Source organism: Corvus cornix, chromosome 2 (genome assembly GCF_000738735.6).
Source record: "Corvus cornix cornix isolate S_Up_H32 chromosome 2, ASM73873v5, whole genome shotgun sequence".
NCBI lineage: Eukaryota > Metazoa > Chordata > Aves > Passeriformes > Corvidae > Corvus > Corvus cornix.
Genome location: NC_046333.1, coordinates 55103061 through 55116988, shown reverse-complemented (window position 1 = coordinate 55116988; position 13928 = coordinate 55103061). Strand labels below are relative to the sequence as shown.

The window sequence follows — 13928 nt, the reverse complement described above, 5'->3', positions numbered from 1 at the left end:
TCTTCCTCAACAACAAAAAGCCACTTCAAACACGAAAAACAATGAAAAAGTAACGCATATTTTTCTCCATAAGCAATTCTTTCAGAAAGAAAGAAGCATAATAGAATCAGCAGTTACTAAAAAAACCCATGTAATACTTATTTTGTCTGCTACAGGAAACCTATTACCACCACTAAATGCCTGCTCATTCCTAGCAATGAGACATTCCCTGCTGCTGAAATAAGTATGCCAGTAATGATTTGATACAGATATAAACACTGATCTTGGTGGAAGTCTACAAACATCTCTCAGAAGGAAAAAACCCAGAAACCTGTTTTATCTTGTAATGACAAACACATCATAATGACACAAGTATGACGATCAAGAACTCAAAAGTTCTTGCCCTCCTTGTCAAAGAAGCCCTCCTTGTTTTCCCCCATGAAGCTTCTTCAGAAACAGAAGGAAAATTATGAGTCTTCAGCCCACTACAGCTATCACTAGCTTTTCAAAAATTAAACAAGTGAAATGCTACTTTCTTTGCAAGCTTTTAAAACCCACGATCATTTTCGTAAGACTGGGACTGGAGATGAATGTGTAATCATCATCTTGGATGATCTAGGGAAGAAAGTGAATATACTTAACAAATTGATACTAATCTAATAGCAGACTGCCAGCTGTGAATCATCTGAGCAAATTCCCTGTGATAGATAAAAATCTCAGGGACTGTGAAAAGCTTCTGTAAAGCTAATCATGGGAAATTAAAAATCTTCCTTACATAGGATCACATCAGATTCCTGCTAGAATCAACTACCTTGACAGCACTGCTTTCCTCTTGCTTGTTTCTAGATCACTTGGAGGACTTTCTATAGATCCCAAGATCTCCTTGTAGGTCTTGAACATGGGCACAGCCAGGAATTCAGACAGGATTTTATCAGCCTGCATCCCAGAGTCTGTTGCCAGAAACAGAAAACCCCCACCTCCATAAATTTTAGAAGAGTCACCATGTTGGTTGCAGCCTGTATGTTGATGATCTTCAGGAAAGAATTCACCCAGAAGTTTTTTGTTTCTGGAAATTTCAGTTGGTTCTCTCCCCGTTTATATTTACCAGATGAAGCACAATCCCAGAAAAACTTGATCTGGAGGCCAATCCCAGTTGCCTGCCTAGATGAGCAATCAGTGCAAAGCTTTTTCTCAGCCAGTGTGCACTAGCTACAATGTTTGATGTATACTTGCATAAATGACAGTAAAATAGTCTTTTTACATTCACGTGTGAGAAGACTTTTTCAAATTGTTACAGAGAAGTTACTGTATTAAGCAAACTGCAGAAGTATCTTCAAGAACCAGCCATGATAAGAAAATGCGCAGTATTAGGTATAAACACAGCCATTATTTCAAGCAAAGCTATAGGAACAGGAAAAGTCAGGGAAGACTAACAAGAACACGCAGGTCTGTGAATGTTTGAAGATTGAAGAAATGTCAAGTTTTCCAAATTACTTACCTTAAAATAGCACCCTACTCCTAAAACAAGGACATGACTAGAAAAGCAAGAGTAATATTAAAAGCAGGTTTGCTTTAACCAACATGGGATTTAAATTTACAACCTAAACTCACCATTCTTCTGAACAGCCTTTATTCTGCTGATAATATAACTGTGGGCTCGCTTAGTCGTCCAGTTAACAGTTCCATTATTGCCATCAGCAGAGCTTAGCAAAAAAGCTTTCCAGAATAAAACAAATGCAAAAAAAAATTAGTCATATCAACAGACTTCCACAAACAATCTGATCAGATGGGATCAGCTGCCTTCTACACCATGTTTTGGTTTTAGTCATAATTTAGGAACCACAGGTTAAAAAAATAGAGGTGTTTGGTTTGAATATATAAACATATAATAGTCTTTCTGACAGTAACATTTTTGACACTCGTTTTTCCAAATAAGCTAAGTTCATGCTAAATGCTTAAACCTCTGTGGACACTTTTGCTAACATAATTGTACAGATAACAAAGACGAGGAAGAGCATTCTCTAATAGGTATATTTGCACTGGCAGAACCTCACATACAGGCAAAAACATATATAAAGTCACTTTCACTAGAATAGCGTATTTCGGTCAAAGTAGGAAAAGTAATATAACCAAGCTCTGCTTTTATAATGATGCTTATATAAAGACACATGGGGCTGAATGCCTTGCAGGCATAACCAATAATCAATTTTGAAAGAAGAACCCATTAAAATGGCTGTCTACATCCCACACAACTCGAACACAGCCTGAAATCAGCTGGATCCATGCAGCTGAAGGTGGAAGTTTCAAATGCAGTGAGGAGCAAGTGATTACTGGAGACAGAAAGCAGCTGTGGAGCTGACAGAAAGACTCCATCTCACCAGCAGCAGAGGTGCCTGAGAAAACTCCCTCCTCACTTCCCACTTTTAGTTCCTGTTCTTCTGTGATGAATAATAGCTATACCATCTGTACAGTTACATGCCAACTGAAAGTGCAGAGGGAAGGCACTGCAGTCAGATGCTAGGAAAGGGAAAGTGGCCATAATAAGTATGTATTTTTATTTTGAAATAGTTTTGGAGTGAGAACTCATGTCAAACCCTGGATCAAAGATGGTTTTGGATTAGCATCTTAATGTCCTTGTAAAAACAGCAATACCAGTAACATCAAGTAGCAGTACTTGTGTACAGATACACCAGTTTGCAGGAAGAAATTAACACTTATTGGAAAACATGCACAGTACATGAAAGAAGCTTAAACATCTGTGGAAACCTCTGACCTGTTACACCAGGCAGCTATTACTGACAAGACAATCTCCAAACAGAATTTAGGAGGCCAAACACATCTCGCTTAAGCAGTAATAAAGATACGCCACACTCGATCTATGCATGTAAGACAGATATTTATTATTGATAATTTCCAGAAAACACCCAAAACTGAATTGAGAATGAAGTGTAATAAAAAATTGCATTTTTAATGCACTTTTAATTTAATTTATTACTTAAATTTAATAATTCAGTTAATGCAATAATTACCATACCAACACTATAGTGTTTCTAACAACTTTTTTTCCCTGCTGAACTGACCTGCCTGTATTGCAGGTCTTACTATAATACCCATCCTAGCGATTATGAAATTTAGTACTGCACAGGACTTTAAGTGTAAATTTTAGTAATTCTTGAAAAACTCAAGAAATTCCTAAAATGGTCAAACAAACTTGTTCCATTATTTCAACAGGATGAGCTGGGCAATCAGAGGCTTGTCAGCTACAAACCAGCACCAGTACCAGACAAAACAATTAATACAAGATTAGATTACTGAATTATTAAATGGAGAATAGTATGAGAGTTACCATAGCTCTTGTCAAAATTATTATACTTATTGCAATCCTTATTTAAACCTTATTAAGGATTTAATGCATCATTTTAGGCACTTTTGGTGAGCCCACAAGATTTTTCTGATAAAGACAGTAATAATGACATGTCACCCTTAGCTATACAGCTTATCACCTAACACTTCGACCAAGAAAGTAGATACTAAATCATTTTATTATCCATCATTATCCAAATTTTATATTTAAATCCATTTTTAAAAAATAAAAGGCAAGTTCCACAATGTGTTTTTCAATATAAATGACCAGTAAGTGTCTTTGATTTGGGTTCCAAGTTGTGTTGGGTTCAGCTTTGTGGATTGAAGAAGTTACCTGTCCACCTCTCCATGCTGTGCTGCATTTCACAAGGGAATGGGAAAAGCAACCAGTATGCCTGTTTTCAGATCCTAGAGTTTACAGTGTGATGTTTTCATATATATCACTGTTGATCTGATTTCAAATGACAGGTATGAAAAGCAAGAGAATAGGGCTACTAAAAAGTTAATATTTGTTTACATGAGCTTTCTAGTGGGTCTCACAAAGTTTCGGCATTAGCCTTACGCAACTGGGGTGGAGGGAAGAGAGGCAGGACAGAGAGGGAGATGGGGAGGGAGACAAAGAATGACTTGTATGTATAAAATTTACTGATAGAATTTGCAGGTAAAAACAAAGGCTAGGAGACTGACAAATAATAGAGATGACAGAACAGTCTGCATTGTCTGGTAAAAAGATGATCAGTGATGTGCAGTTCAATAGAATAAAATGAAGCTGCACACCAGGAACAAAGGCAGCAGCATGCCAAACACACACTGAGCACACAATTCAGGGATGCTCAGCTTGGGTAACAACCTAGAGATGTAAGGCAGGTTGAACAGGGCTTTCACCAGAACACTGGCTAGAACAGCTGATACATAAACAGCAACATCAAGGAGGAACAGGCAGACTTTATTTTTGTACTTGACACAGATATGATCACTGTTCAAATGCTCTGTCTAGCAGAGCCCTCAACAAGCACACTGACAACATGACGAAGGCCCTGGAAGATCTGAATATGATTAAAGGATGACAAAAGAGACCTTACACTACAGAATGCAGGGATTCAAACCATGCATTTTATCAAAGAGACAGTTTAGAATTAATTTAACCAGCCTTGTACTCACGATGAAAAAAATGTTAATAGTGTCAGGCTCTTCAGTCTGTTACACACGTTGCCACAGTTGCTGGAGAACCCACCACTGCCTTCAACAGCAGGAGCAATTCATAGCTCTGTGCCTGGGACTCAAACATGCCCAGATGAAGCATATCACAGTTTTTTCTTCTTTACTCCAATTCTATTTTCCTTTAATTATTCTTTAATTACAATTTTGTTGGTTTATAAATAAAAATTATTTTTATATTAATTTAGACTTTTTTCCCCTTTTTAAAGTACATTTGCATCATATTTAACAACTGAGTGTTTAACAGAGAGGACACACACAACAATTTCTGACCATGTAACAATCAGAAAAGGACCCAAGTATCATGGGCCAACTTCACCTTCCCCATTCCTTTACTGCACTCTGACTTCCACACAGTATCCTGCACCTTTACCTATCCTCTTACTCCTTTGAAGTAGGATCTCAAGCCCATCTCTCCCACTATTAAAGGAGCCCACAGCTCCAGCTCTCAAACCCCGCCACTTCCTCTCTCTCCTACAGCTCTGTCTTCCCCTGGGACCTCACATAGGCACGTGCTTGTTACTCTGATGCCATCGACCAGGGTTGGGCCACGCTTACACTGCCCCTTACTCTCTTACAGCACAACCCTGCTCCAAAAAGCTACCCTTGCACTCCTCTACTGCATATCCCATCTGACTCAGTCCTCCTTCCTGAATTCAGAGCTGGAAGTGCAGATCCATACACAGCACATTTTTCTGAAGGGCTGCTGAGAATGACACAGCAGAACAGTTAGAAACTGACACCGCAAGCTGAAACAAAACATCTGTGAAGAGAGAACCATCTGCACCAAGGTGCTTGGCCGACAGCTGAAATCAGAGCTTGTAGCCAGGCAGTTACTAAGGATCCACTGGTATCTGCACTGGATACTTGCCCAGTTGGTCACATCATCCATTAAAGGAGGCAGAAGTTGCAGCACCCACCTACTCTCCCTCCTCTTCCAACTTCCATGCACCATCCTCTTACCTACTATGTAGTACATGGCAGAAATTTACTATGAATTAAAGTGGATTCTCTCAGTGGAAATTCACATTGAGATTGGATGTTTTCTAACCCTCTACAATAACAGCTACTGCGTAAGAAATAGGAATTATTTTGTGTTAGTTCTCCACCGCGGATTGCTCAGATTCCTCTACATTCCATTCATTCAAACTGTTTAAAAGTCCAAATCTACCCCAGAAATGCATCTCAGCTCTGTTCTTATTCATCCTTGCTCAGTAGGCAATGGTTTTCCATCTGTTCCGGTGCTATCTATTAATTACTGTAACATCTGAACATTTCTCCTAAATCATTCAAGAAAAGTAACCAAATAAAGCATTTGTCAGTCTCACTGTTAAACTTCAGCATTTGCATTCATGGGAATGCTACAAATTAACTACTGGGAGAAAAAAACCCTCATGATTTATTACTAGTAGCATTTGCCCGCCACCATTCTCCCTCCTACTGCAGGCCTGAAAAGAGAACCAAATTAGGTTAGCATTTCCAGGAAGGTGAGGAAAACATTGTCAGTTCCTGTGGGTCCAGCGTAAGGCCCATGAGAACGCCACCCTGTAAGCCTGCTATTCCAGGATGCTCCTACATTTCTACCATATCTTTTGATGTGAATTATCAGGGTAGCCCTGGAATTGCATTACAAATTTCTGAAGTGACAATTGTTCTGAAAGACTAAAGAATTCAGAAAAGTCATTGATTTCAAGATGCTAAGATTTCTGTCAGCTCAATAGGTTGTTCTAACTTCTTATTTTCATGGCTTGGACTGTCAATAAAATAAGCTATATTTAAAAGACACTTTGGCTGTTTGTGCTGCTAATGTAACAACATTTAGACACAGACCATGTTTACATAAACCATACTTTTTGTCATTACATAATGAGCTCCATAACCATGCTATTAACAAAGCAATGTATCATTTCAACCTGTGTAACTTGTTCATGTTAATTCCAACAAAACAATACTCATCGGTGAATACTGAAATCCATGCCTTCAGCTCTCAATCCATAGCACCTTGTTTCACATTGAAAACACTTCAGCAAGATATTCATGCAAAAACTCTTCTCAGGTTAGAGCACTTCTTAGTTCTACTACTTCTTGCTACTAGTTGCTTCAAAAGCAGTTCAGCTGATTAGGAGGGAAATTAATATTTGAATTCTCTGGTTCCTAGTCTCTTCTGTGTCTTTCAAATTCCTATGGAAGTAATCAAAACTAGCAACTCCTTCCTTTCCTCTAGATGTCTGCCAAGGAAGGCACTCTACACTGATAGTAACTGCTATAAATGTATCACTATCTACTCAGGAAGAGTCCAAAAGCTCTTCAGATACTGAAAAAAGAGATACTCTTGTCTAGATTTTAAATTATTTTTTCTTAGTTTGATTGGAAATATTCTTTCTTCTAAAGAAAGGGTTTTACTTCCATGACTGCAATTCCTGAAGTACTTTAATGAGCTTCCAACCACATCTGAAAACATCATGGAGCAAAAATAAGCCTCTCTACACATTGAACAGTTACATCTTCTGCTATAAAGCTGACTTCTTATTGTCTGGCTTTAGGACCTCTAAGATGTCTCCATGTACCGCCTATAAATAATATGTTTCTGTAATGAAAAGCATATTAATGGAATGGTTGCTTTTCCCCTCCTGTAATTACTTATTCAAGTAAGTACCTGTTGACAGTAGATTTTATGTATTGACCTGGCTCACATTAGTACAGGCAGCATCTTCACAGGCAGACAGACATCCAGAGGCTCTCTGAAGGAAACCTGCTTCTTTGCCCTTATGGTTGCACCCACAAAAGGAAAAAGGACAGGTGTGCTTTGGTGTTAGTCTGAAAACACCAGCCCATCTGTGAAATGTTCTGCCTCCCTGCGCAGGGTGCGGCTTAGCAGTGGAGTGTTGCCAACAGCACTTCTGCTGTCAACAGCAGGACAAGTGCAGGGATCTAGTTCAGCCTCCTGGATCCCTGCCCCAGCCAGTGATTTCACAGCTGTTTCACACAGGCATGTCTGCAGCCCTGCTCAAAGGGGGCATTCCCAGCACATTCTTCATCACCTAGCATAGACCAGTGGAAACCATCCCATACCAGTCCTGGTCAGCACATACATTTCAGTGAACTACTTCTGTGGGTGGACTAGTTTTCAGCCAGATGACCCAATCCACAGTATCACTGTACAAGTTATTCATCACCAAGGGAAGCAGCAAATAATCCCTAGCTGTGCAAGGGCTGGAGAATGCTTTCTGGCAGCAGTGCAGCCTTATCACAAATTAATGTGACCACATAACCACAGCTTGCAAAGTGAGAACTAATGAGCTCTTCCCCATTTTGATCCCTTTATAGGGAAAGGAGAATACAACTCCATTGCTCTACAACTCCCTATTCTTTGGATAAAACAGGGGTTTCAGGGACAACATGGACACTGACAACTAACTCCTCAAGTGCAGAAATACATGGCAAAACCACTGGCCATATATCACTCAAATAACCTTTTGATAACCACTCTCTCTGCAGATACACAATATGGGGCAATTCATTGCTCTGTCAAACTGAGAGACATCTCTACTAGTGTAATTTAGCAAACTTTTATGAAGTCTGTTACTATGAAGCTAGAGTCAGAGAACAGCTAACTGTTATGCTTAATCCTATATGTCCCTTCTCACAACAAAGTCCCATGTTTTCCTAGCAGTGGAGGATCATCAGCTTGCATTTGAGAGTCAATACCTTCAATTGAGTACTATACTAGATCTCTAGGAGCAGCTGTTGGACTTCTGAAATCACTCTTACACCCTTTAAATTCTTAATTCTCTTGAAATCCCTGGATTTTGAAATAATGTTTTGCCTCAAGGAGGACAGGGTAAGAGGCACAGTGAGAGGCAGACAACCCTTCTGACAGCAGCTGTCCTCCAAAAAGCCTTTTTTCATACAAATTTAAGAAATGCAAAAAGCATAAGTCAGCTTTCTTCTGTAGATCAAGTGCTACAACAGAAATGGGAAAAACTAATCTGTATTAGTTGAGGAACACTAAAAGAAATCTATTTACAAATCCCATGCTACTTCTCACGTGCCATTTTGTCTGTAAGATGTCTCTTGCTTTGTTAAGTAATGCTGCAGTACTGTAAAGTCTACTTACGATCAGGATTCAAAAAAATGGATCTTCATGCTGGGCTATGGCTCATCTTGGAGCCAGCAGATGAGGTTGGAAGTTCTTTTCTTAGGGAGAATGGAGGGGAGCTCAGGTGAGCTCCTGGGACAGTTTCATTCACATTAGGAACATACTACAAACCTCCACCTTGCCAAAGAACAAATTTTTTATAGGTATCTCTTAAAAGAATGTAACTGAATTAAAGTTCATTACTCCTTTTTTACATTACTTTCAAACAATGTATTCTTCTGTTTTAACCAATGAAATCTAACTAAACCAACCTTAGAAAGCCCTAAGTGGAAAAGTTATCACTAAAAAACCTTAAGACCTCTTCCCTTACGATGTAGCCTGGAAAGGACTTGTGCATTAAGCTGACAACTCAGCTTCTAGAATGTCATTTTAGTTGACCTTTTTAAAATACATTATTTCAGTTGATACTGAAAGCTTATTCTAAATTGTCTTAGTTCTTGCTTGGTTGCTATTCCACAAACAGTCATGGAGTTAGAGGCAGAAGAGGCAGGAAAAACTTCCACTTAAGGGGAAAGCAGGCTCTTGCATCTAACAAATGCAAAGTTTTATTGTCACAGTGAACAACTTCACACTTAAGTTCTTACCATATCTTTAATATATCCATTGCCTCAGGTCGTATGATCGTAAGTAAAAGAAGTATTAGGAGAGTACCTAGATACTATTCAAGAGGATATAGAACAAACTGCTAGCAGATAACATACCACTGACCTCTCAGAACTCAAAATAACCTAAATAGATTTCTTGCTCTTAACTTGCTCTTGGTGCAACAAGTCTCACAAAGGCAGTCCTGTGGCTGGGCTGCTGTTAAGTGTTAGCTGTTTGATGTATTTCACTGTGAAGAACCTTGTGGGTGCAAAGCCTGCCTAATGCATGAAAGCTATTATTTTCATGCATTTGGGACCAGGATCAAGAGTTTTTCTGAACCCCTAATTCTGGCACGGTTGGATTAAGTGGTCAAGACGGGAAGAAGGGAGAAAAAGGACAACGCAAAAGTCACATCCGTACTCACAACAGCCCGTCTCTCGCGGCAGACACCAGGTCGAGCGAGCAGAGAAGAGCAGCGGGCCCGGCCCAGCCCCCGGGAGCGGAGCCTCCCGCGCCATCCAGCGGCTCTTAGCCAGGCCTGGCTCCCGTGCCCCGCCGGCAGTCCCGCTCCGGCCTCACCGGCCGCCCCCGGACTCCCTCAGCCCGGGGCCCCGCCGGGCTCGGGCGCGCCCGTCGTGCCGGGAGGGGCTGCGGCGGTCCTAGGGCGGGGGCGCGCAGGCCGCCGTCCCTGCGCCGCCTGTGGAGCGTCCTCCGGGAGCCGCCGGAGCCGCGGCATGGGGGGATGCTGGGACAGCCCGGCCCCCGCCCTGACAGGGGACACGGAGCAGCGGGAATGGGGCGCACAGCGAGCCGCAGACAAAGGGCGAGGCGGCGGCCGGTGCCGCCGGGAGGGCACGCGAAGCCCGAGCAGAGAGGGTACCGCGGCGCAGGCCGGCCGCTGCCGGTGGGGCCCGCGACCGCTCGCCGCGGGGAGACGCGCTGTGACCGACCTGTCAGCAGGAGCGTGGTGAGGGCGCTGTGCGGCCACGGCCCCGCCGCGCAGCACCGCATCGCTCCCCGCTCCTCCGCCTGCTGCTGCCGACACGACCGCCGCCGCATCCTCTGTGCCACCAAATACCGCTACTCCTGCCGCTGCCACCACCGCCGCCGCCGCCTCGCCCCGCGGCGGCCGCAGCATCCTCCCCTTCCCGCCCCGCTCCTCCCCGCCCCGCCCCGGCGGCCGTCTCCAGGCAGCACGGCCGGGAAATTCCGGGCATGCCGGGAGGAGCCTCTCCCCGCCATGGCAGGGTGAGCGCGGTGAGCGGAGCTGCTCGGTGCTCCGCGGGACACGGTTCCCCTGAGGGCGGGGGCAGAGCGGCTGTGGGCCCTGGCGGGGGCTGCCCTGCCCTGCCCCGCGGTGCAGATGTGGCGGGACGAAGCCGTGGTGCCCCGGGTGGAGGGGGCAAGGCAGCGGCTGAGGTGCCTCGCCCAGCGCAGCCTAGCCCCGTGCCCTCCCTTGGAGCCAGGGCAGCGGAGGGCGGCGTCTCACACCTCGCAGGCTTGCCTGGTGTACACGAGTGTGCTGTGCTCTTGGAAAACATCGTGGCAAAAGCTCTCGCAACAGTAGTTTTCTAAGCACCTTACCCCATCTTACTGGAGAGGGTCCAGCAGAGGGTCTCAAAGATGATTCCGGGTCTGGAGCGTCTGTCTTATGAGGAGAGACTGCCGAGGCGGGCCGCTTTAGTCTAGAGAAGCCTGAGAGGGGATCTCATCAACGCATGTAAACATCTAAAAGGCAGGTGCCAAGAGGATGGTGCCAGGCTCTTTTCAGTGGTACCCAGCAACAGGACGAGGGGCAATGGCCATAAACTGAAACACAAGAAGTTTTACCTCAGCGTGAGGAAGGTCTTTACATTGAGGGCAGCAGAGCACTGGAACAGGCTGCACAGGGAGGTTATGGACTCTCTCTCTCTCTGGAGACGTTTAAAACCCACTTGGACACATTCTTGTGTGACCTGCTCTAGGTGACTCTGCCTTGGCGGGGAGGTTGGACTAGATAATCTCTAAGAGGTCTCTTCCAACACTAACAATTCACTGATTCTGTGACACCAGCAGTAGGGCACCTCGCAGGCTTGCACACAGATGTGGTGTGCTCTTGGAGGACATCACGGTGAAAGCCCGTGCAACTACAGTTTTCTGAACAACTTACCCTATTTTAAGCCTATATCCCTACTCTACACCAAGGTGGTTTGTTTTTTTCCAGTGTTCAGCAGCTGCTCCTGCAGCTGGTGGAGTTGTGAGTGGGGTGTCTGGAGGGGTTGGTTGGGGTCCCAGCTCCAGGCTCACCTGTGTCAGGTCTGACCATTCCATGCTGTCTCACTTCCACTGTCTGCATTACGCTTTCTGGACTCAATACTGATTTTTGACTGTCATTTAATATCTGTGGCATAGCCCAAAAGCTATGGCAGTCTTTGCTGAGCTGTGAAAGCAAATCTCCCTGTGGAGGATGGAAGAACATTGTCAAATGTAGTTCTTGGAAATGGTGATGTATTTTGAGAGTAGGTGTGTGTGTATGTCATATATAACCACTTAAGACACAGTGCTATGTAAATACCACATTTTCTTTTAGGGAGCTACTCTCTCTCAGCTTTCTGAATGATACATGTAAGAGTAGTCCCTGTACTAGAACAGCATATTCCACAACTAAAGCCCCATCTTAACAAATAGATCAGATTTTACTTTTATTTTCTCATTCTGGTGGACTGTCATGTTTGATATTTGAAAATTGCACCATTTTCCATTATCCATGAAAATAACCTTCCTTCATTTTGCATAGAAAATTTTGATTTCTCATGGAATTTCATTAGCATTTCCACTCTAGCAAGCCAAACGTATTTGCAAAAAAGTAATAATAATTGTATGCTTTTGAGGTTTGGAAGAAAGAAATATAATCTGTCTTACTCAAATTGTATTGACCTTATTGAACTCTTTATAAGCAGGGGAAAAAAGACTTTACCCTGTCTGACTTTAGTCTTGTTACAGCTCTAAATTTCCATTAATCCATCTCACGAAGGCGAACTTTACATAGCAAGAGGTTCTTCAGTATAAATATTCTCCCTGACATTAAGATGCAAAATACTCTGGTGTTTTAGTCAGCCAGCTCATTATCCCAGATAAAGGACTTTTTTCTTCTCATTCTGCAGAGACTTTCAGAATATATTTAATTTTTAATTTGACTACAAAGGTATTTAAGAGCAGAAATCACACTCCTTCCCCTTACCTGTGCCTAGAAGTACTCCTTGGTTTCGTGGCACTTTATAATTTTGAGTAGGCCTATTTCCTCTCTGAAGTTAAATGGGATTTTTTTGCTCATTCCCTTATGTAAGTATACATAAGATGCAGCTGTGCCATAAGAATCTCAGATAGCCAGCTCACCCTATGATGGTAATGTTTAGACTAACAAGTGAGAACACTGGTAGCTTTCCAACAATAATTTTTATGCTAGCGAAGTGTCTGATTTTTGTAAACATCTGTACTGTCATCAGCTTGTTAACTACCATTTTCTTTCCAAGTATTGCATGTTGAGATGTTATGCCCTATAAAACAGTCAACATATTTTTAATGTAGTAGCAGCACTGTAATAGCGTTCAGTGCTTTGCCACCTTTGCATAGAAAGAAGGCTCCGTTTGTCTAAAACATGTTTGCGAGATGTACTGCCTGAGAAGAAAAGGTTATGTGTCATGGACATGTAAGGAAGTGCCACAGGAGCCTGCCTTGTCCCACTGCTTCCTTCATGGCAGTCCTTGTGGCTGGGTGGGTGGGTATCTCTGTCTTTTTTGTTAAGCATATCTTGAGGCTGGGATTCCAAAGCACACGTCACTGACCCAGCCCTGCATGACAGACTGACTCACCTGAGAAACTTTGGCTACTGCAGTGCACTTAAGAATTCTACCCTTACATTCCTAAAATGAAGTGATATGGATGGAACAACTTGTTTAAATCAGCCACCAATGATTTGATATTGATTAGAAATACTCCCTCTGTAAGTATTTCTTTCTCCTGTAATTTAACAGACTACTTGTATTGAAATTAATTGAAAGGGAGCAATAATGAGACATTTTTACAGAAATTGTTCTGTATTCCATATTTACTGCATTTACTTTGGCAAAGAGGAGAGTTGGCTTCTAATACTACAATAGCTTTTAGGTAAAACTTTCTAATTCCAGAGTATAAACCCCTCATTTTTTAGGGATGCAAAAATTACAATTACTGTTTCCCTATGCATTCTGCAGACTTCAAAAGTTTATTTTGTTGTTCAGACACATTAGGAGGTTTATTTCATGCAGAAGGAATACAACCTAATCCATTTGCCTCTCTCTTTTAGAGCACAGGTTGTTCCAGCTTGATCTTCATAGGTACTGAATGCTTGCAAGTGTTTGGTGTTTCTGGAGATCAGCCTATCTAAACAAAAGAAGGAAGGGTAGCCTTTTTCTTTCCTTCCTTTTTTTTTTTACAGGCATTCTCATGAGAAAAATATTTTTATATTGTTGTATAGCTTTCAGTAAAGTTTGCAACTGGTATACCAAGTCATTATGTAAGACATAAAGAGAACAACTGCAATTCTTGTTCCAGTTTGCAAGTGCTGAGTTTATAATATCACCATTAATTACATTCCAAGGATTCT

At 42.4% G+C, this 13928-nt stretch overlaps 1 protein-coding gene across 11 annotated transcripts in view; it reads right to left on the bottom strand.

Moving 5' to 3' along the window:
- Positions 1–10448, bottom strand: part of SGCE (sarcoglycan epsilon) — a 33363-nt gene extending 22915 nt beyond the window's left edge. For 8 of the 11 annotated variants that reach the window (XM_039549763.1, XM_039549765.1, XM_039549769.1 and 5 more), the window contains exons 1-2: positions 10255–10447; positions 1591–1695 (exon numbers count right to left, since the gene is read on the bottom strand). In XM_039549763.1, coding sequence (XP_039405697.1) covers positions 1591–1695; positions 10255–10363 — 214 coding nt within the window. In that variant the 5' untranslated portion in view covers positions 10364–10447. Of the gene's footprint in view, positions 1–1590; positions 1696–9728; positions 9869–10254 lie in introns of those variants that run through there. The other 3 variants (XM_039549764.1, XM_019285547.3, XM_039549770.1) reach the window with 3 other exon arrangements.
- Positions 10449–13928: the final 3480 nt, after the last annotated feature.